Raw genomic sequence first — 24055 nt, 5'->3', positions numbered from 1 at the left:
TGGGAGTGATTAAGATGAAATGGGAAGAGGAGCTGGGGACGGTGCTTGAAGAGGGACTGTGGTGTGAGGTGCTATGGAGGGTGAATGCCTCGACTTCTTGTGCGAGGCTGGGGCTGATATAGTCAAGGTAGTGCATAAGGCTTACCTCACTAAATCAAGAATGAGCAGGCGGCTTATGGGGGTAGAGGATACCTGCGAGCGATGTGGGAAGAAGAGCTTGTCGTATGGGGAACGGTTGAGGACTCCTGGGACTGTACTCGTTGGAGTTTAAAAGGATGAGGGGGGATCTTATTAAAACTTACAGGATACTGCGTGGCCTGGATAGAGTGGACGTGGAGAGAATGTTTCCACTTGTAGGAAAAACTAGAACCAGAGGACACAATCTCAGACTAAAGGGACGATACTTTAAAACAGAGATGAGGAGGAATTTCTTCAGCCAGAGGGTGGTGAATCTGTGGAACTCTTTTCCGCAGAAGGCTGTGGAGGCCAAATCACTGAGTGTCTTTAAGACAGAGACAGATAGGTTCTTGATCAATAAGGGGATCAGGGATTACGGGGGGATGACAGGAGAATGGGGATGAGAAATATATCAGCCATGATTTAATGGCGGAGCGGATTCGGTCTGCCGAGTGGCCTAATTCTGCTCCTATGTCTTATGGCCCCGCAAATCATGTTCCCATGTTTTGGTCCTGTCCGAAACTAGAACATTTTTGGAGGTCGGTATTCAGGACCGTTTCAGGAGTCCTGCATGTGGATGTGAAACCCGGGCCCCTAGAAGCCATTTTTGGGGTTTCAGATCAGCTTGAGCTACAGGCGGGCGCGGATGTCTTAGCCTTCGCCTCATTAATCGCTCGAAGGCGGGTTTTGTTGGGGTGGAGGTCAGCCTCTCCACCCTACGCCTCAGCATGGTGGGGGGATTTACTGGAATTTTTGACCCCAGAGAAGGTAAAGTTCGAACTGAGGGGGACGAAGGAGGGGTTCCACAATTGTTGGGGTTTGTTTATTAAGCATTTTCAGGAATTGGTTGCCGCTGATTGCTGAGGGGAGGGTACGACTTGTTTGTTTGTTTGGGGGTTGCTTGGCGTTGAATTGTGAAAATGTTGAAAATTTGTTGAATAAAATATTTATTAAAACAAAGTTAAAAAAGGTCCACAGTGTAAATCTATCCCGTGCAGGTTATAAGGCAATGATCAAGAGCACAGGTGACACATGTATGACCCCTCCTGCCTGTTCCAGTTCAAATTTGTTTTTGTACTGCAAACCCCAGATACAGCAGGTCAATTGCTTTTGACAATATCACTGCAGAGTTATTCCAACAATGCTTGATAGGTTTACTCAAACAAAAAAATGTACAACACAACTTAAAAAAAAGAAGAAAATCTCGCTTTGCAAATGGTTGATCCTTTCGGAGTGTGGATTCCTGAGCTAAAAGTAATGTCAGGAACCTGCACCACAGGACAGCAGCAATTTTAAATTTTGAAAGTCTTATTGGACCAATAAATGCCATCTCAGTTCAATTAATGTTTCATTGATGGATGTGCAGTAATTGTAAAGTTTGCCAGCTTTCCTTGTATTGTGCAAAAATAGCAATACCTACCTGCCTTGGAGTTTTTCTAAAATAAATTTAGTGTCCCCAATTATTTTTTTCCAATTAAGGGGCAATTTTGCCTGGCCAATGCGCCTACCATGCACATCTTTGGGTTGTGGGGGTGAGACCCACGCAGTCACGGGGAGAGTGTACAAACTCCACATGGAGAGTGACCCGGGGCCGGGATCGAACCCGGATCCTCGGTGCCGTGAGGCAGTCGTGCTAACCACTGTGCCAGCGTGCCACCCTACCTGCCTCAGAGTTGACAATTATTTGCATATATTGAGATGTGTCTCTTCGCTGTCCCTTTTAATAATAATAATCTTTATTACTGTCACAATTAGGCTTACATTAACACTGCAATGAAGTTACTGTGAAAATCCCCTAGTCGCCACATTCCGGCGCCTGTTCGGGTACACAGAGGGAAAATTCAGAATGTCCAATTCACCGAACAGCACGTCTTTCGGGACTTGTGGGAGGAAACCGGAGCACCTGGAGGAAACCCACGCAGACATGGGGAGAATGTGCTGACTCCGCACAGACAGTGACCCAAGTGGGATCCCGCCCCCCCATTAAAAGAGTACCCAATTATCTTTTTCCAATCAAGGGGCAATTTAGCACGGCCAATCCACCTACCCTGCACATCTTTGGGTTGTGGGGGTGAGACCCACGCAGACACGGGAAGAGTGTGCAAACTCCACATGGACAGTGACCCAGAGCAGGGATCTAATTTGGGTCCTCAGCACTGTAGGCAGCAGTGCTAACCACTGCACCAGTGTGCCACCCTGCCTGCCCCCCATAATACAGCATGTCTTAGATGTTCTATACTGTACCAGTTCTCCCAATGCCAGCACTGCAGTGGACGACTATGGGTGGTCCTCCAGGGTGCCCCTTCCACCTGTTGCCCAGGCTTTGGACAGAGAGACCTTGTTGTTGTCGGACTGCTGACCGAAAGTCAATGAGAGCCGTTGCTGAAGATGGCACACCATAATCTGGCCAGCTCAGGTACTGGAAGTGAATCACCTGGCGCCTCTCGTAGGACTGCGATAGAAAAAAAAAAAAAATCAAAACCAGCATAAATGCAGTTCTCCAGTTCAGCGGCACATATCATTTTTTCAAACAAGTTTTTTTCCTTCACTGCCCATAGTTTTCACATGCACCAGGCACCACACACTGTACAAGAGAGTGGGCAGGCAACTAATTCACTGATCTTTTCTGATGTTCCTGAAGTTGACCAACAGGTTGGTGTGCTTTGCCCTCCAATTGCTGTACCTCGATGTAGAAGCTCACAATCACCTCCTGGCAAGAATCAGAGCCTGGTGTGCACACAGACCAGCAACCCATAAGTTGGAGCTGCTCTTGTACCCCAACTGCTGGCTGACTTAAGTCTCATTAGCAATCGCCAGCAAGTAGATTGTTAGCCAACCCTCATGTGACTGCAACAAATGTCAAAGTCATGTGAATATTACCGAGAGAGAACACGGGAAACTACAGGCTGGTTGAGCTTTTTGTTATTCATTCATGGGATGCGAGCGCCACGGTTGCTGCCCATGGATGTGACTGGCAAGGTTGCTGCCCATGGATGTGACTGGCAAGGTTGCTGCCCATGGATGTGACTGGCAAGGTTGCTGCCCATGGATGTGACTGGCAAGGTTGCTGCCCATGGATGTGACTGGCAAGGTTGCTGCCCACCCCTAGTTTCCCTCAAGGCGGCGGTGGGCCCGACATCAGTCATCAGCAACCACTGGAATCTATTTTTTAAAAATAAATTGAGAGTACCCAATTCATTTCTGCCAATTAAGGGGCAATTTAGCATGGCCAATCCACCTGCCCTGCACATCTCTGGGGTGTGGGGGCAAAACCCATGCAAACATGGGAAGAATGTGCAAACTCCACACGGACAGAGACCCCGGAGCTGGGATCGAACTTGGGACCTCGGCGCCGTGAGGCAGCAGTGCTAACCCACTGCGCCGCCGTACTGTCCTCTGGAATCTATTTTTAAGCACATATTAACAATGTACTTCTGTTAACTGCATAAACCACGATAGCAACAAAACAAAAATATTAACAATATACTCAGGAAATCAGACAAAATGAATATGGTTTTAAAAAAGAGAAATGGACAAATCAGCTTTTTGAGAATGCAGCTAAGAGGGGCTCGCTAAAGGGAACTAGTAGATTTGGCGTATTTGGATTTCCAATAGGCATTCGCTCAGGTGCCACATAAAACGTTAACATGGAAGATAAGGGCTCATGGAATCGGGAGTAATACATTAGCATAGATAGAGCATTGGTAAACAGACAGGGAGCAGAGTGGAGGGAACATTGGGGGATTTACAAGCTGGTAGGCTGTGACTAGTAGATTGCGACGAGGATCAGTGCTGGGGTCACAACTATTTACAATCTATATTCAAGGCTTAGATGAAGAGTAATGTATCAAAGTTGTCTGGTGATATAAAGTTAAAAAGAAAAGTAAGCTGCGGGGAGGACACAAAGAGGCTGTAATATGATATATACAGGTTAAATGAGTGGACAACAAGGTGGCAGATGCAGTATAAAGTGAGGAAGTCTGAGATTATTCACTATGGCAGTAAGAATAGAAAAACAGTTTTTTTTTTAAAGGAGTGAAACGTTCAAATATTAATGTCCAGAGGACTTGGGTGTCATCAGCTGTCCCTTGATTCAAGAATCTCATCTAGTTAAGAGTCGTGGGTGTCTGCCATGTGTTTTCCTGTGACTGAACAGGCCGATTCTCAACCCATAATTCTTTGGGCACATGTAGCAAGATGTCCCGTGACGTTGTGGGATCCAGATCTGAATCCCCCAAATCATTTGGATTTGCTTCCGTTCCTTTCCTCGTCTGCTGCTGCCTCATCGTTAAGGTGTTGGGACTCGTGGGCTGCACGGTGGTGCAGTGGTTAGCACTGCTGCCTCACACCGCCGAGGTCCCAGGTTTGATCCCGGTTCTGGGACACTGTTCGTGTGGAGTTTGCACATTCTCCCCGTGTTTGCGTGGGTTTTGCCACCCCATAATCCAAAGATGTACAGGGTAGGTGCATTGGCCACGCTAAATCGTCCCTTAATTGGAAAAAAATGAATTGGGTACTTTAAATTTATTTTTTTTAAATTAAGGTGTTGGGGCTCAAAGCAAGAAGCAACTCATTGGGCAAGCTGTCACCATTTCGAAAGAGTCAGCTCAAGCTCCTCCCAGTCATTAATGTCAAACATGCAAACAAGGAACAGGAGTCGGCCATTCAGCCTCTCAAGCCTGCTCCAATGCTGCCATGCTTCATGGAGAGATTCATAGTGGCTTTGAAGTGTGTTCCCTTGGAATGTTGGCCATTTGAGTGTTGAGGAAAAAGGACCTAGCAAGAGACAGTTTTCAGCCATCTAGACAGTGTCCACTCCACTGCAGTTAATTTTGCATCCGTTTTTCCTGACTGCTTGTGGAGTTGGCTTCAAGAAGGACAGTCCTCCCATTGAATTCTGAGGATGCAGCGAAGGCATTGCTGATGGAATTTCTTGAGCTTGATGTGTTGCTGATACCTGGTCCAGGTCTCACTTGAGTACAGGAGGGTAGTGGCGAAAGCTGCCCTGTAAGGCAGGGCGTCCGTTGACTTGCAGAGGTCTTGGTTGTCAAACCCCATGGTCTGTCGAAGGCTAAGCATATCTGGTATTGGATCTCCTCGTCAATTGTGGTCTTTTGGGTGAGGTGGCTGCCAAGGAATGGGAAGTGCTCAATATATTCCAGAGTCCCTGCTTCAATAATTTTGATTTGGCAACATTCAAAGGCATGAAGAGTCTCTTGTGCGCAGAATTGAAGAGATCAAGGGTGGCCTGCAAACCTGGTGCAGAATGGGCAACAATACTGCAGTCACCTGCAAACTGTAGATCATGCATACCTATGACAATAGGCAACTGAGTTAAGGAGCTTTCCAACTAGATGGTATTTAATACTAACAGCAGAGGGAAGTTGATCTTCGATGAGCCACCATCAGGTAGAGTGTATACAGCATGGGGGCTATCGCACAGCCTTGTTTTACCCAGGTCTGGATTTTCAAGGTACTGATTTCAGATTACACACGAGACATTTTCAGTCATCGTGAAGCAATTCAGATTGTGAGGAAGCTTCTTAATGATCTAAATCTTTGGAAGCCTCATGATTTACTAAGTCAAATACTTTGGTCAAGTTGATGAATGCAACAACGAGTTCCTGGTGTCCTCGACAGCTTTCTTGGATTTGTATGGTGACAAACATCACATCAGAAGATCCTCTGGAAGGTCTAAACCCACAGTGTGTCTCTGGGAGGATTTCCACAGACACCAGAAGTAGGTGATTCAGGAGAAAGTGTGTCAGAATTTTCCCTGGACAAGAGGAAACTATCACGATAGTTTCCGCAGCATGATTTAGCTCCTTTCTCGAAGATAATGACAATTATTCTCACATTCCTTTTCCTCCCAATGAGCGCATGAAGTTGTGACGTGATGAAAAATTAGCCAGTTTTGAAGACATCAGCTGGAATACCATCGGGGCTCCAGGTTTTGTCATTTCTGCTCTTTCCAAGAGCCGGTGCAGACTCGATGGGCCAAATGGCCTCCTTCTGCACTGTAAATTCTATGAAATTACATCCATTTGTCTGCTGTTGCAGCTCTCCCATCGATGATGGTTCATCCAGAGATTTTACCACAGGGTACTGGGGAAATAGCCCGGAGAGTATCAGCTGCCACTGTGGAATTATGGTTGAGGAGTTCTTAAAAATGTTCTTTCCAGCATTGGTGGATGGTATCGTCACTTGGTGATTGCACTAGAAAGGGGACAGAGGAGATTCACCAGGACATTGTCTGGGTTGGAACGCTTTCGTTATGAAGAGAGGTTGATTAGGCTGAGGTTGTTTTCCTTGGAACAGAGAAGGCTGAAAGGGGACCTGATTGAGGTGTAGAAAACTATGAGGGACACAGATAGGGTAGATAGGAAGGACCTTTCCCCTTAGGTCAATAACCAGGAGGCATACATTTTGGATAGGAGGCAGGAGGTTTAAAGTGTATTTGAGGAAAGGCTTTTACACCCAAAAGGTAGTGGGAATCTGGCACTCACGGCCTGAAAAGGTGGTAGAGACGGGAACCCTCACATTTAAGAAGCATTTAGATGGGCACTTGAAAAGCCACAGCATGCAAGGGTACAGACCAAGTCCTGGAAAATAGGGTGAGAATAGATAGGTGTTGATGGCCGGCACAGACACAATGAGCGAAGGGCCTCTTTCTGTGCTGTAAAACTCTACGACTCTAAGAGAAACACTATTCTGTAAGTGATGATGATTTTGTCTATCCAGGTTTCAAAAAAAGCGCTGCACGTCACAATGGTCAGCACACTGTTGGATGTCTCGGTCTTTCCCCTCACTCCACTTTATCTTCTGGATACGGGTGTACTCGGACAAAGAACACAAATTTAGCATGCAGGTACATCAAGCAATTAGGAAGGCAAATAGCACGTTGGCCTGTATTGCAAGGGATTGGAGCATAGGTAAAGGAAGTATCGCTACTATTATACAGGGGTTTGGTGAGACCCCACCTGGAATACTGTGCACAGTTTTGATCTCCATATCTAAGGAAGGACATCCTTGCCTTGGAGGCAGTACAGCAAGGTTCATTAGATCGGTTCCTAGGATGAGAGGGTTGTCCAGTGTTGAGAGGCTGAGTAAACTGCACCTACATTCTCTGGAGTCTAGAAGAATGAGAGGTGATCTCATTGAAACATACAAGGTTCTAAAGAAGCCCGACTGGATATATATTGAGAGGACGTTTCCACTAGCTGGAGGATCTATAACATAAGGGCACAGGCTCAGGATAAAGGGTCCATCGTTTAGGATTAAGATGGGGGAAATTTCTTCACTCAAAGGATTGTGAATCCGTAGAATTTACTTCCACAGAGGGTTGTGTTTGCTCCATGGCTGAATATATTCAAGAGCAAGACCAACAGATTCTTCTGCCCTCAGGGAAGCAAGGGATGGGTGTGGTTGGGAAAGTGCCGTTGAGGCTGAAGATCAACCTTAATCACATTGAATGGCAGAGTGGTTTTGAGGGATCGAGTTGCCAACTACTGGTCCCATGTTCTTAAAAATCGGACCTGATCATATCAGAATGGAATTAAATTTAGTCAGTTCCCAGAACTCGGCAAATTTGGGGTTTATCTCAAACAAAACAACTGGTCAACAAATCAGCAGTTTATTTTTAAGGAGGAAATGAGAAGCAATGGCAGGATTGTCCCAAGGCAGGTCCATGAAAACTCATGTTTGTTACAGCATGCTTTATAATTTCAGCCAGTGCTGTGCAGCAAACAAATTAGGTGTCAGCTCTGATTCAGTGGCAGCACACGTGTCTGAATCAAATGGCAGTAGGTTTAAATTCCACTCCAGAGACTTCAATACAAAATCTACGCGAACATCTTGAGGGAGTGCTGCCGTCTTGGAAGCGCCATTGTTCAGATGGGGAGTGAAACCGAGGCCCGTTCTGCCCTTTCAAGAGCACCAATGTTCCCTCGAAGCTTTGCAGCAACCCAGAAGTACCTGTGCAGGCTGTGAGTTTAAGTTACTGCACACTACAAATAAATTAGAACATAAGTGGCAAAGCACTGCTGGGAAAAACAGAAGTAGATTTTTCCCTGGCATCCTGGGCCATAATCTTCAATAGGTCTTCTTCATATTGCTGTTTATGGGAGCTTGCTGTGCATAAATTGCCAGTAGCATTTCCTACATTACAACAGTGACTAAACTCCAAAAGTGCTTAACTGCTGCAAAGCACGTTGGGACTCTGTGAAGGGTGTCAGATAGAAATCTTTCTAGATTTCTTATCCACAAAGCAAGTCAATATGGCAGCCAATTTGCACATAGCAAACTCCAACAGGCAGCCAAGAGATTAATGACCAGATGATCAGTTTATGGTCATCCTGGGCTGAGGGTCAAATGCTCAACTGATGTCATAGAAAATAGAACATAGAAAATACAGCACAGAACAGGCCCTTCGGCCCACGATGTTGTGCCGAACCTTTGTCCTAGATTAATCATAGATTATCATTGAATTTATAGTGCAGAAGGAGGCCATTCGGCCCTTTGAGTCTGCACCGGCTCTTGGAAAGAGCACCCTACCCAAACTCAACACCTCCACCCAACACCAAGGGCAATTTGGACATTAAGGGCAATTTATCATTGGCCAATTCACCTAACCCGCACATCTTTGGATTGTGGGAGGAAACCGGAGCACCCGGCGGAAACCCACGCAGACACGGGGAGGACGTGCAGACTCCGCACAGACAGTGACCCAAGCCGGAATCGAACCTGGGACCCTGGAGCTGTGAAGCAATTGTGCTATCCACAATGCTACCGTACTGCCCTTGAGAACAAATAAATCTACACCATATCATTTAACCGTAATCCATGTACCTATCCAATAGCTGCTTGAAGGTCCCTAATGTTTCCGATTCAACTACTTCCACAGGCAGTGCATTCCATGCCCCCACTACTCTCTGGGTAAAGAACCTACCTCTGATATCCCTCCTATATCTTCCACCTTTCACCTTAAATTTATGTCCCCTTGTAATGGTTTGTTCCACCCGGGGAAAAAGTCTCTGACTGTCTACTCTATCTATTCCCCTGGTCATCTTATAAACCTCTATCAAGTCGCCCCTCATCCTTCTCCGTTCTAATGAGAAAAGGCCTAGCACCCTCAACCTTTCCTCGTAAGACCTACTCTCCATTCCAGGCAACATCCTGGTAAATCATCTTTGCACCTTTTCCAAAGCTTCCACATCCTTCCTAAAATGAGGCGACCAGAACTGTACACAGTACTCCAAATGTGGCCTTACCAAAGTTTTGTACAGCTGCATCATCACCTCACGGCTCTTAAATTCAATCCCTCTGTTAATGAACGCGAGCACACCATAGGCCTTCTTCACAGCTCTATCCACTTGAGTGGCAACTTTCAAAGATGTATGAACATAGACCCCAAGATCTCTCTGCTCCTCCACATTGCCAAGAACTCTACCGTTAACCCTGTATTCCGCATTCATATTTGTCCTTCCAAAATGGACAACCTCACACTTTTCAGGGTTAAACTCCATCTGCCACTTCTCAGCCCAGCTCTGCATCCTATCTATGTCTCTTTGCAGCCGACAACAGCCCTCCTTACTATCCACAACTCCACCAATCTTCGTATCGTCTGCAAATTTACTGACCCACCCTTCAACTCCCTCATCCAAGTCATTAATGAAAATCACAAACAGCAGAGGACCCAGAACTGATCCCTGCGGTACGCCACTGGTAACTGGGATCCAGGCTGAATATTTGCCATCCACCACCACTCTCTGACTTCTATCGGTTAGCCAGTTCGTTATCCAACTGGCCAAATTTCCCACTATCCCATGCCTCCTTACTTTCTGCATAAGCCTACCATGGGGAACTTTATCAAATGCCTTACTAAAATCCATGTACACTACATCCACTGCTTTACCTTCATCCACATGCTTGGTCACCTCCTCAAAGAATTCAATAAGATTTGTAAGGCAAGACCTACCCCTCACAAATCCGCGCTGACTATCCCTAATCAAGCAGTGTCTTTCCAGATGCTCAGAAATCCTATCCTTCAGTACCCTTTCCATTACTTTGCCTCCCACCGAAGTAAGACTAACTGGCCTGTAATTCCCAGGGTTATCCCTAGTCCCTTTTTTGAACAGGGGCACGACATTCGCCACTCTCCAATCCCCTGGTACCACCCCTGTTGACAGTGAGGACGAAAAGATCATTGCCAACGGCTCTGCAATTTCATCTCTTGCTTCCCATAGAATCCTTGGATATATCCCGTCAGGCCCGGGGAACTTGTCTATCCTCAAGTTTTTCAAAATGCCCAACACATCGTCCTTCCGAACAAGTATTTCCTCGAGCTTACCAATCTGTTTCACACTGTCCTCTCCAACAATATCGCCCCTCTCATTTGTAAATACAGAAGAAAAGTACTCGTTCAAGACCTCTCCTATCTCTTCAGACTCAATACACAATCTCCCGCTACTGTCCTTGATCGGACCTACCCTCGCTCTAGTCATTCTCATATTTCTCACATATGTGTAAAAGGCCTTGGGGTTTTCCTTGATCCTACCCGCCAAAGATTGTTCATGCCCTCTCTTAGCTCTCCTAATCCCTTTCTTCAGTTCCCTCCTGGCTATCTCGTATCCCTCCAATGCCCTGTCTGAACCTTGTTTCCTCAGCCTTACATAAGTCACCTTTTTCCTCTCAACAAGACATTCAACCTCTCTTGTCAACCATGGTTCCCTCACTCGACCATCTCTTCCCTGCCTGACAGGGACATACATATCAAGGACACGTAGCACCTGTTCCTTGAACAAGTTCCACATTTCACTTGTGTCCTTCCCTGCCAGCCTATGTTCCCAACTTATGCACTTCAATTCTTGTCTGACAACATCGTATTTACCCTTCCCCCAATTGTAAACCTTGCCCTGTTGCACGTACCTATCCCTCTCCATTACGAAAGTGAAAGTCACAGAATTGTGGTCACTATCTCCAAAATGCTCCCCCACTAACAAATCTATCACTTGCCCTGGCTCATTACCCAGTACTAAATCCAATATTGCCCCTCCTCTGGTCGGACAATCTACATACTGCGTTAGAAAAGCTTCCTGGACACACTGCACAGACACCACCCCATCCAAACTATTTGATCTAAAGAGTTTCCACTCAATATTTGGGAAGTTAAAGTCGCCCATGACTACTACCCTATGACTTCTGCACCTTTCCAAAATCTGTTTCCCAATCTGTTCCTCCACATCTCTGCTACTATTGGGGGGCCTATAGAAAACTCCTAACAAGGTGACTGCTCCTTTCCTATTTCTGACTTCAACCCATACTACCTCAGTAGGCTGATACTCCTCAAACTGCCTTTCTGCAGCTGTTATACTATCTCTAATTAATAATGCCACCCCCCCCCACCTCTTTTACCACCCTCCCTAATCTTATTGAAACATCTATAACTAGGGACCTCCAACAACCATTTCTGCCCCTCTTCTATCCAAGTTTCCGTGATGGCCACCACATCGTAGTCCCAAGTACCGATCCATGCCTTAAGTTCACCCACCTTATTCCTGATGCTTCTTGCGTTGAAGTATACACACTTCAACCCCTCTCCGTGCCTGCAAGTACTCTCCTTTGTCAGTGTTCCCTTCCCCACTGCCTCATTACACGCTTTGGCGTCCTGAATATCGGCTACCTTAGTTGCTGGACTACAAATCCTGTTCCTATTCCCCTGCCAAATTAGTTTAAACCCTCCCGAAGAGTACTAGAAAACCTCCCTCCCAGGATATTGGTGCCCCTCTGGTTCAGATGCAACCAGTCCTGCTTGTACAGGTCCCACCTTCCCCAGAATGCGCTCCAATTATCCAAATACCTGAAGCCCTCCCTCCTACACCATTCCTGCAGCCACGTGTTCAACTGTACTCTCTCCCTATTCCTAGCCTCGCTATCACGTGGCACCGGCAACAAACCAGAGATGACAACTCTGTCTGTCCTGGCTTTTAACTTCCAGCCTAACTCCCTAAACTTGTTTATTACCTCCACACCCCTTTTCCTACCTATGTCGTTGGTACCAATGTGCACCACGACTTCTGGCTGCTCACCCTCCCCCTTAAGGATCCTGAAGACACGATCCGAGACATCCCTGGCCCTGGCACCCGGGAGGCAACATACCTTCCGGGAGTCTCGCTCGCGACCACAGAATCTCCTATCTATTCCCCTAACCATTGAATCTCCTACAACTATTGCTTTACTATTCTTCCCCCTTCCCTTCTGAGCCCCAGAGCCAGACTCAGTGCCAGAGACCTGGCCGCTAGGGCCTTCCCCCGGTAGGTCATCCCCCCCAACAGCATCCAAAACGGTATACTTGTTTTGAAGGGGAACGGCCACGAGGGATCCCTGCACTTTCTGCCTGTTTGTTTTTTTCCCCCTAACTGTAACCCAGCTATTCTTGTCCTGTACTTTGGGTGTGGTTACCTCCTTGTAACTCTTCTCAATCACCCCCTCTGCCTCCCGGATGATCTGAAGTTCATCCAGCTTCAGCTCCAGTTCCCTAACACGGTCTTTGAGGAGCTGAAGTTGGGTGCACTTCCCGCAGGTATAGTCAGTGGGGACACCGGTGGTATCCCTCACCACCCACATCCTACAGGAGGAGCATGTAACTGGCCTAGCCTCCATCCCCTCTTACCTGACAGAATATAGCTGCCCTGTGGACTAACTAGATCTCCGCCCTCCGACCCTGCTCCCAGTCAGCTACACTTTCTGTAAACTCCTGGCTCTCTTCGCACTCTTTGCGGAAATGTCGGAAACAAAATGAAAGGAGCGCCTTACTCCCTCCTCACCTAACTCCCTCGGTCACCAAACTCTCACTATCGCACTCAAATGCACCAAATTCAGCACTCCCTCGGTCACCAAACTCTCACTATCGCACTCAAATGCACCAAATTCAGCACTCCCTCGGTCACCAAACTCTCACTATCGCACTCAAATGCAGCAAATTCAGCACTCAGTGCAAACAAAGTCTGCACTGTAGGGGATCACTTTTATACTGTGAATCTAGCCTCTGAAAACTGGCCTAATCCAATTAACTAATTAACAAGCTCCAGCTGCACGTGCCTACAAGTAGAAGCCGGTTTAAAACTTATTGAAAATTCACCTTCTTCTAAACCAAACAGCAACTTTTAAGTTAATTAACTAAATAAAAGAAAGACTAAACTTTAGATAAAAATGAAGCCTTATACTCCCTCGGTCACCAAACTCTCACTATCGCACTCAAATGCACCAAATTCAGCACTCAGATGTTCTTGGCTCTTTGTCAGCCACCTAAAAGGTGACAGCGGTTTAACATCTCAATGGTAAATGGCATTTCAGGGAGGGGACATAGGCTATGGAGCAGGTTGCAACATAGATTCACCAGCACAACGGCAGAGGAATTCTTAAACTCTTGCCCCCCCCCCTCACTGCCACTTCCCAAAAAGATTGTGGAAGGTGAGTCAATTGAAATTGCAAGACTAATTTAGTTATTACATAAGGGTCCCAAGGCATATGGAGCGAATGGAGTTGAGGTAGTGGTGAGCCGTGGACCAGGCTCGAGGGGCTGAATGGCATGCTCTCTGTTCCCATGCACCTTGATGAACTGATTACTATTAAATGTGGCTTAAATCCAAAACCTTCCACTCACAAAGCGAGAATACTGACACGGAGTCAAGCTGACAAGAGAAGCCACAAATCGGAGTTCAACTTAAACCTTACCAGTTAGTGCATTCCCCCCCCCCCCAATTGCTCAGTTGGTACCTGCATAGCCCATTATTGAGGCATGCAGATAGGCAAGGCAGCAAGTTTGACCCAACATAAGGCAGGGCAACAGTATGGATACTATAATCGGTTTGATTTTCATGCATCAGTACAGGTGCCAGGAGAATGCAGGATCTGTCTTCAGCACAATTATTTCGATTGTTGAATAGCCCGTTAGTTCTCACTGCCCAGGATTTTGGGCTAGAGACTTCCATGGGGTGGCAATTAAGAGCCAGAATGCCGACTCTTGTTCGCGCAGACCCCTGGCGATAGCCCTGCGGGACGGGAAAGCTGGAAGGGAATCCGGAGAGGAGACAGAGAGCACAGAGTCTCACTCTATGCAGATGACCTGCTCCTCTATGTCTCAAAGCCACTGGAGGGACTGAAGGCAATACTGCAAATACTGAAAGAGTTTGGAACCTTCTCGGGCTACAAACTTAACCTGGACAAAAGCGAGACATTCCCAGTGAACCAAAACGGGAGAGGGGGAGAGCTGGAGGGGCTCCTGTTCAAAACGGCTTAGAATGGATTCCGTTACCTGGGGATCCAGATAGCCAGAGACTGGGCACAGATCCACAAGTGGAACCTGACCAGCCTGGTGGAGGAAGTAAGAAGAGACCTTCAAAGGTGGGGCTCACTCCCACTCTCCCTGGCAGGGAGAGTGCAGACAATCATGATGAACGTACTGCCAAGGTTCCTCTTCCTGTTTAGATCCATTCCAATCTTCATCCCCAAGGCCTTTTGCCAAAATGTAGACAGTTTGTGTGTGTGTGTGTGTGTGTGGGGGGGGGTGGTAAGAACCCGAGGGTTCCCAAACAGACACTGCAAAGAAGGAAAATCAAAGGGGGCTTGGCCTTACCAAACCTACAATACTACCACTGGGCAGCAATGGCAGGAAACGTGAGGGGATGGGTATAAGAACCCGACACAGATTGGGTACAAATGGAGGAGGCATCCTGTAAAGGAACGATCCTCCGGGCTCTGGCCACAGCAGCACTCCCATCCTCCTCAACAAGATACACAACGAGCCCAGTGGTAGCGGCCACGCTGAGAACATGGACCCAGCTGAGACAACACTTCGGGTTAACCAAAATGACTCCCATGGCTCCCATCTGCGGCAATCACAGATTCCCTCCAGCCATGCTGGATACCACCTTCAAAAGATGGAGGTGGGATGGGGGCACACTGACGTTCGGGGACTTCCACGTAGGGCACAGACTGGCAACACAAGACAAACTGGCGAGTAAGTGGAAACTAGCAAAAGGACAGGAAATGAGACACCTCCAAAGAAAACACTTCCTCCGCAAAGAGACAGTAGGGTACCCCGGGGTCCCAGAAACCACACTATTAGAGGACACAAGCAACGAGAAGGGGGGGGCTAGGTGGGAAAATATACAGACAGCTACTGGACAGAGCCCAGACTCCACTGGACGAGACCAGACAAAAATGGGAGGACGAACTGAGGACAGAGGTAGGGTGGGGACTCTGGAGCGAAGCACTGAGCAGTGCTAACTCCACCTCCTCCTGCGCAAGGCTAAGCCTAATGCAGCTCAAAGTGGTGAACAGAGAGCACCTGACCAGAACCCGAATGAGCAAGTTGTTCCCGGAGGTGTAGGACAAATGTGAGCGGTGCCAGAGGGGCCCGGCCAACCACATCCACATGTTCTGGGCTTGACCCAGACTTGCTGGATTCTGGGCAACCTTTTCCGAGGCAATGTCCAAGGTTGTGGGGTGAGGGTGAAGCCATGCCCGAGAGAGTCAATCTTCGGGGTATCGCAGCAGCCAGAGTTACACATGGGGAAGGGGGCCAACGCCCTAGTTTTCGCTTCCCTAATCGCACGCCGGAGAATCCTGCTCGGCTGGCGATCAGCAGCACCACCGCGGCTGCAGACTGGCTCGCTGACCTCTCGGAATTTCTCCACCTGGAGAAGATTAAGTACGCCATCCGAGGGTCAGAGGAAGGCTTCCTGGATACTTGGGGGCAGTTTCACAGAATGAGACATAAAAGCCAAGCATTTTCAAAAAAAAGTCAGAATGCCACTCCGCTCTGAGTTTATTACCTGGAATTCCGGCTGTTCCTACTCACCTGAGGCCAGAGACCGTCAGCTGGAGAGTCAGTGGTAAGGAAGCCACGCCTCCTTTTTTTACAGCACGAGCCTCCGTAAAGCAGGTAATCCTGTACGTTAAGCGGGTAGGATTGAGGTGCGGGGATGGGGCAGTGTTTGATCTTCACACGCTAATTGCTGGGCATTCCTTTGCCAGGAACCTCCGATGTCGGGGGTTCCCCAGAGCAGCTTTGAGGTACTCCCCAGTTATGACACCGGAAGTTATGGGTCATTCACTGACAAAGGAAGCAGAGGGCGTCAGGGCAGCCATCTGGGGAAACACCCAGCACAAGATCGGGAAAGATTGGAGAGGGATGGGGCAACATGTCAGAGAGACAAACACGACAGCATGCTGAGTTTCTACTGAATGAACCTCAAGGACGTTTTTAACAGCGAATCCTTATTCACAAATCAATTTCCAAAGGTTATGGGGTTTGTGCCATTTTATGAGTTTATTGAATAAGCCGTATGGCCAATACAATCCAACAAGGCAGTTCACACTGAGATCACCGCACAACTAAACCAGCAGTCAAAAACCTGGGTGCAAAGTATGTTGTTCTTTGGCTCAATTCAGCCAGCTGTGCTTGCCTAATCTCTACTTGTTTGGAACTGTCTGAGTCATAAGAAGGGTTCGGGTTAGGAGAAGTTCAGATGGACCCTTAAACCTTCTCCTCCATTCAATAAAACCATGGCTGATCTGCCACATTGGAGATAGGGAGGGAAAGTGGTCTCACAGCCCTATGAGATCTACTTCAACCCAGACCGGATTGGGCCATGTGGGCCGTGGCAGATTAATTCCTTTCCTCCTTTACAATGAGGCCACCTGTTGTGGTAGCGTTACAGGTTCCAGATTCTCTATTTCACTTCACGGTGACCGGCATTCTGTGTTTGACAACCAGTAACTGTTGGTATGTTATTCTCGCCAATCAAAATCACGGGCACTTCCCACTGGTGGTCACTGGCTGGTGAGCAGGAGTGGGGACCATTCATGCTTTCCATCTCTTGGGATGCTCTGGATCTCTGACTGTCCGTCAGCTGGAGATCAGGAACCTCAGCACACCACAGGTTTGGAGTTTCCTGGCTCACGTTCATGATGAGCAGCATACCTGCCTACAGACCCACCACAGGAGCGACGTCAGACTTCTGACAGAGAATCTCAAGTTCAGTACCATATCTAAACATCTGTCCTGCACACACCATTTAATAATGTAAACACTCAGCTTTCAAAACAATAAAAACACCGGCACCAATGATCCTCTGATGTGAAAGGCCACGGCTAACTTCAGCAAGACCACAAGGTGATATACTCAGTAATTTGTCCTGACCCAGCATACAGGAGCAATATCCTGAAGTTAGCAAGATTCCCCCAAACCCACACCATCTTGACTTGGGGATATATATATATATATATATATATATATCAGCATTGGGTCAATATCTGGGAACTCACTCTCCAAGAGCAATGTGGAAGCACCTTCACCATATGGACTGCAGTGGTTTATTAAGGAGACTCATCATCATTGTCACAAGGATCAATGGGGCTGGACAATTAAAGATGGCTTTGTTTGCAAAGTGCAAATCCAAATAATCATTGAAATTTTTAAAAAAAAGAATACTCACGCACACGCATACTCTCGCACGCGTGCACTCTCTCGCATGCGCGCACTCTCACACACACACGCACGCGCGCACTCACACACGCGCACTCACGCACGCGTGCACTCTCTCACACACTCTGGAGGAAACTAGCAAAAGTGAAAACAATCTGAATGAAAGGTTGCAATCAGAGAAATGGTTAACCTACATAACCAAACGTGCCTACACAAAATACTCAAGATGCTGGGAATGAAATAAACACAGAACACTTTAAATTAGGAGGTCAGGCAGTTTTGTTCTGACGACCAGTCATCAACCTGAAATGTTACGGTTTCACTCTCTACATAGGCCTGTTGAATATTTCCAGCATTTTCTATTTTGTGCCTACATGAAGCAAAGCAAGTCTCCTCTTGCTAATATTCTAGCTGTAAGGGCAAGTTTTTCTGTTGCACGACTCAATTTCCACTGTCAATCCTACCCACAAGTACCAAGGAACCACTATATAAACTGAACAAAGTCAAGCTGGTTCAGTCAGTTCTCATAGCCCCCCCATTAAAGGGAAAGGGAGCAAGTATTAAAACAGATCAAATGACAGCAAGCATATTGACAGACAACTCGCGGACTCAAGTATTCAAGAATCGCTCAACTGCCAATCTGGATGACTGTTCAATTAACATTAAAAAAAATAAATTTAGAGTACCCAATCCACCTAACCTGCACATCTTTGGGTTGTGGGGGCAAAACCCACACAGACACGAGGAAAATGCATAAACCTCACACGGACAGTGACCCAGGGCCAGGATTCGAACCCGGGACCTCAGCACCGTAGGCAGCAGTGCCAACCACTGCGCCATGAGCGGCCCTTCAATTAGCATTTTTAAACAGGCATAAAACAGAAAGAAATGATCCCTTACCTCTACATTCAGAATCTCTAGTGTTGTTTTGTTATAATGTTTAAAGCTTTCTACTGCCAGGTTTTTGACAGAAGTAAGTCCATAGTTCCCCTGAATGTTCTGGTCTAGAGGCCAGTATTGGCCACATTTCTTCCTGCCACTCTCGTCAATTCTAAAGCAGTAAAACACACCATTAGAGTACATTTGATGCAAGCAATAGTACAGAATAAGGGCCAATAGGAAGAAAAAGATTATATAGTCACTTTTCCATTCTTTGCATATTCCACCTGCATCACTTCATAAAGTTTTAGAAACTTCCATACAAAGAACCTGAAGATGCACTGACTTAATCATGGGAACAATACTGCTTCACTTCTGTAAACCCCAACATCAAACTAATTCCCTGCTGGCCCCTCTGAGGGGGGAGAGGAAAGCAAAAAGACATGTTAACCAACACAGACATGCACTCTCCCTGAACTGGTTACACCAAACCATGGTGACAGTGGCGAGGAGGGGGCATTAAAAGTACTCTTTCATATCAACAACAGCAATGCGGTTGGCAGCCTGGGGACTGATACCTCTACGCCGGCCACCTCCATCAGAGGGGCAGACAACGGGATGGACTCTTCCACACAATCTTCATGTGAGAGAGGGTGAAGGAACAAGGAGGCAGACTTCACCGCACCTAGTGCTCCCAGCAACGAGATTTCAATTCTGCCAAAAGGAGATTAAAATCAGGAATGCATTTTAACTCTGATCTGCTGCCCTGAAATGACTGGTGCACACTGAGTTCTGGTTTCACACAGGTACTGATTGTTATCCAGTATCCCATTTAGGGGCCTTGTTCAGTACTGTTCACTCTCGAGTGTTCAGTTATTTTGCGCAGGTGAATGTGATAGCAACACAGATCTGACTTTGCTTAGCCAAATGTGCAATTTCCAGGGGATCACAAGACAGCGATTGTGTCTCATTTTCTTCCATCATCGTCCAGGAGCCCTGAAGCTAAGTATACAACCAAAGAACCCCTACTGTGCAGGAGGAGGCCATTCAGCCCATCGGGTCTGCGCCACTCCTCTGAAAGAGCACCCACCCAAGCCTACTCCCCTGCCCATCCCCGTAACCACCTAGTTAATCTGCACGTTGGATGCTAAGGGGTAATTTAGCTTGGCCAATCTACCTACCCTGCACATCTTTGGATCCCGAGAGGAAACCGGAGCACCCGGAGGAAACCCACACAGACACGGGGAGAAAGTGCAAATTCCACACAGTCACCCAATGCCGGAATTGAACCCGGGTTTCTGGAGCTGTGAGGCAGCAATGCCAACCACTGTGCCACCATGCTGTATAGTGGATCCTATTGTCGTCCACTAAAGCAGAGTCCCTTTCCACTGCTCTAAATAGACCAATGACAAAGGTTGATTGTCTTGCCCACACTACCTATTCTTGGCTGCTCAATGGACAAAAGGTGAGGATAACATACAGAACATTTGAAAAATTGGCACCATTGTCAGAATTTAAAGTATACCCGTTTAATCGTTTTCTTTGTCTTCTGGCCAAGATTTAGTCTAGATCTTATATTGTGGATCTTGGATGCCTCAGGTTTAACACCTATGGAACACAGTTTTGAGTTTCAGATATCAGTGCTGATTTCAGTCGATATAACTAGCAGCAGATTATATTCAAGAGGCAGCTAGATATAGCACTTGGGGTGAATGGGATCAAAGGCTATGGGGAGAAAGCAGGATTAGGCTATTGAGTTGGATGATCAGTCATGATCGTGATAAATGGCAGAAAAGGCTCGAACGTCCGAAAGGCCTCCTCGTGCTCCTATCTTCTATATATCTATGTAGATCCAGCATCTTTAGATAACGTGTGAATTCTTAATTGTGGGTCAGTCCGGAGGTGCACATTGCGAGATCTGAGGATGTAGTCAAATTTCTCATCACATCCTCTTTGACAAACCTATTGGAGCACTGGACTTTGTGGGACTTTGATATCATATTTAGGAAAACGTCTATAATGGACAGATAGAGTGAGAAGGAAGAAGCAATGTTTCTTATTTTTTTAAAAATAAATTGAAAGTACCCAATTCATTTTTTTCCAAGTAAGGGGGCAATTTAGCATGATCAATACACCTCCCCTGCACATCCTTTGGGTTGTGGGAGTGAGACCCACGCAGACCAGGGAGAATGTGCAAACTCCACACGAACAGTGACCCGGGACTGGGGTTGAACACGGGTCCTCTGTACTGTGAGGCAGCAGTGCTAACCACTGCGCCATCGTGCGGTCCATGTTTCTCTTTCTCAAAGGAGTCGCTGGCTTTACTTCTGATGCAAGAAATATTACAGCGTCTTTCACACTTCAGGATGCTCTAAAGTGCTTCGCATTTGAAAGTATTTTTGATGCATTGCTGTAATGTTCCCTCCACAATTTCAGTACAAGGTCAGTTTTTTTCAATGTGTAACAACTTAAAATTTTTGCGGGGACCTGAATATGGAACAAGACCTGTGTAGTACCTTCCAGGCTGTAGCGTGGCTATGGAAACACCCAGCCTAGTGGGAAACCTGGTAGTCATTATTCTTAACATAAGTTGATAAAGTACTTTACATACCAGTTATTGATATGCTGATGTTCCTAGAGAGGCTTGGAGGTTCAAACTATAGGACTTGGCTTGTGGAACACATTTGAGCCACAAACACAAAAAAGAATAAAGTCAATATATTCAATTGTGTGGTGATGACGGTATAGTAGTAATATAATTTTAAAAAATTATTTCCAATTAAGGGGCAATTTAGCGTGGCCAATCCACCTAGCCTCCACATCTTTGGGTTGTAGGGGTGAGACTCAAGCATGTTAGGAATGGGTTAAGAGACATTCCAATTACATGTCTAGTTGATGTTAAGTATCCAATAATTGACACTGATATGTAATGGGGTTGCAGGTGGCATTTGGGTAGTGTGGTGATGTTTTGTACAGAGTGCGTTCAAGGAAAATAAAGGTATTTGGGACTCTTTACTCAACAGCAGCCATAAGCTAACAAAGCAGACATGGGGAGAATGTGCAAACTCCACACGGACAGTGACCCGGGGCCGGGATCAAACCTGTGTCCGCGGAGCGTGAGGCAGCAGTGCGCCACCGTGCCGCCCCATCTTATTAATTTTTGATCCCATCCTTGTGAACTACTTTCAATTGCTATTTAAATAGAAGTTGGAATTGTACCTTTTTCTTTGCATCAAAGCTGAAGTATTAGGATTGAATAATTAGCAAGGCATCCTGATGACGGCTATTTTGCTTAGTATGCGGCCAGAGTCTGAAGAGGTAATATTGTCGATTGTTTGTTTAAGAGGAACGGGCAATGGACAGCGACATGAGGCCGGGGTCGAACTCGGGTCCTCGGCGCTGTGAGGCACCAGTGCTAACCACTGCGCCGCCCTGTAGTAATATCATTTGACTAGGGATATAGATTCAATTGCCACAATGGCAGTTGCTGGAGTCAGAATTCAATGAATAAATCTGGAATTGAAAACTAGTCTCAGCAACGGTGACCATGAAACCACCATCAATTGTCATACAAACCCATCTGGTTCACTACTGTCCTTTAAAGGAAGGAAATCTGCCATCCTTGCCTGCTATGTCCTCCCTGTGACTCCAGACCCACAGTAATGTGGTTGACTCTGAACTGCCCCGTGAAACGGTGAGACAAACCACCCAGCTCATGGGCAATCAGGGAAGGGCAACATAGCTGGTCTAGCCAACGACGCCCACATGCCATGAAATGTATTTTTAAAATGTCAAGCTTTGAATGGATGCAATTGAGGGATTCTTCACTGCTACAACTTTGTCATTGAGGATCAAGGTGCCATCACATCTAAGGAGGGCAGATGAAGGTGCAGCACCCTTGGGGAAACTAGGTTGAATTCCATTAACTTGCATAGATATGATTTGCAAGAGCTGGAACAATGAGAGTTCAGAGAACTTCCAAGAACTACTGTACCTGCACGATGAAGCAGAACATGTGGTCAAAGCAAAACTACCTTTATGTCCAGGACACCCAAGGAGGGAAAGATACAAGAAGCATTCAGCAATTGCATCAAGGCTAATGAAGGTGAGTTGACGAGTCAGGCAAATAAGAACTCTCGTCACAAGGAGCAACAGAAGGATTGGTGTAACACTAAAGGGGTACAATCACCTTCAAGGAAGGGCATTTCTGAGGGGTAAACAAAACCCACCACTGGAAAATGCAAATCTAGAACTGGGATGCCAAAAGAAAATCCTTCACTCAAGGAGCACCGAGAAAGCTGCAAATCCTTGGATTGACCAAAGGCCACACAGGGCCACACTGCTGACCTTTCAGCAATCCTTCGAAAGGTGGAGTGGTGCAGCAGGAACGATTTGGACCAAGTCTGAATTCCAAGTTACAAACGACCCCAGGCTCCAACAAACAAAAGAGCACAGGCTCCATGCTATTGAGCACAGTCAAGGCCAAGATCCTCGCCCTCAAGGTCTACCCCCTCATTATGTAGCAGGCAGCATGAACGTCACTACACACCCCGCTGCACAATCTCCACACACTGCTCTAGAAAACCAGAGGATCTAAGAAGAAAGCATCCTGTGAGGTGGGACATTAACACTCTCAGGTAGTGTTTAAACATACATGTTTATGAACGTTCCGGGTACAGCAATGACCAGCTAAGTCGCACGTTTCGGCACCTCCCGTTTTAATGGACTTTTGGGCTCTTATCGGGAGCCCCAACGGCAATTTTCGAAGGCTAAACCCACTGTGAGGCGACATAGAAGGGAGTCCCGCCGGATGTGAATGGACAGAAGAGGTAATAGTGGCCAGATTGCGGAGGATCCTCTGGAGCAGCGGCAAAGAAGGGAAGTGAGAAGCAAGATGGCGGCGGAGGGAGGCCTGTTGGTATGGGGCCTGGAACAGCAGGAGTTCCTCCGGCGATGTGTGGAGGAGCTCAAGAAGGAGGTGCTGGCGCCGATGCTGCAGGCGATTGAGGGGTTAAAGGAGGCGCAGAAGACCCAAGAGATGGAGCTCCGTGGAGTGAAGGCAAAAGCTGCCGAAAATGAGGACGAGATACAGGGCTTGGTGGTGAAGACGGAGACGCACGAGGCACTGCATAAGAGGTGTATGGAGAGACTGGAAGCCCTGGAAAATAGCTTGAGGAGGAAAAACTTAAGAATCTTGGGTCTTCCCGAAGGGGCAGAGGGAGCGGACGTTGGGGCGTATGTGAGCACAATGCTCCATACCTTAATGGGAGCTGAGGCCCCGACGGGCCCCCTGGAAGTGGAGGGAGCGTATCGAGTCCTCGTGAGAAGACCAAAGGCAGGAGAAATACCTCGAGCAATAGTGGTGAGGTTCCACCGCTACAAGGACAGGGAGATGGTCCTGAGATGGGCGAAAAAGACACGGAGCAGCAGGCGGGAGAACGCAGTGATCCGCATGTATCAGGATTGGAGTGCGGAGGTGGCGAGAAGGAGGGCGAGTTTCAATCGGGC

At 47.1% G+C, this 24055-nt stretch overlaps 1 protein-coding gene across 4 annotated transcripts in view; it reads right to left on the bottom strand.

Moving 5' to 3' along the window:
- The window catches only part of ptpn9a (protein tyrosine phosphatase non-receptor type 9a), a 278081-nt gene that overhangs the window by 23540 nt on the left and 230486 nt on the right, over positions 1-24055 (bottom strand). For all 4 annotated transcript variants that reach the window (XM_072493042.1, XM_072493040.1, XM_072493041.1 and 1 more), the window contains 2 exons: positions 18569-18719; positions 2422-2629 (listed from right to left, as the gene is read on the bottom strand). In XM_072493042.1, coding sequence (XP_072349143.1) covers positions 2422-2629; positions 18569-18719 — 359 coding nt within the window. The remainder of the gene's footprint in view (positions 1-2421; positions 2630-18568; positions 18720-24055) is intronic.

The sequence above is a fragment of the Scyliorhinus torazame genome, chromosome 30 (genome assembly GCF_047496885.1).
Source record: "Scyliorhinus torazame isolate Kashiwa2021f chromosome 30, sScyTor2.1, whole genome shotgun sequence".
NCBI lineage: Eukaryota > Metazoa > Chordata > Chondrichthyes > Carcharhiniformes > Scyliorhinidae > Scyliorhinus > Scyliorhinus torazame.
The sequence above is the reverse complement of the archived record's forward strand: the minus strand, read 5'-3'. Positions and strand labels throughout refer to the sequence as shown.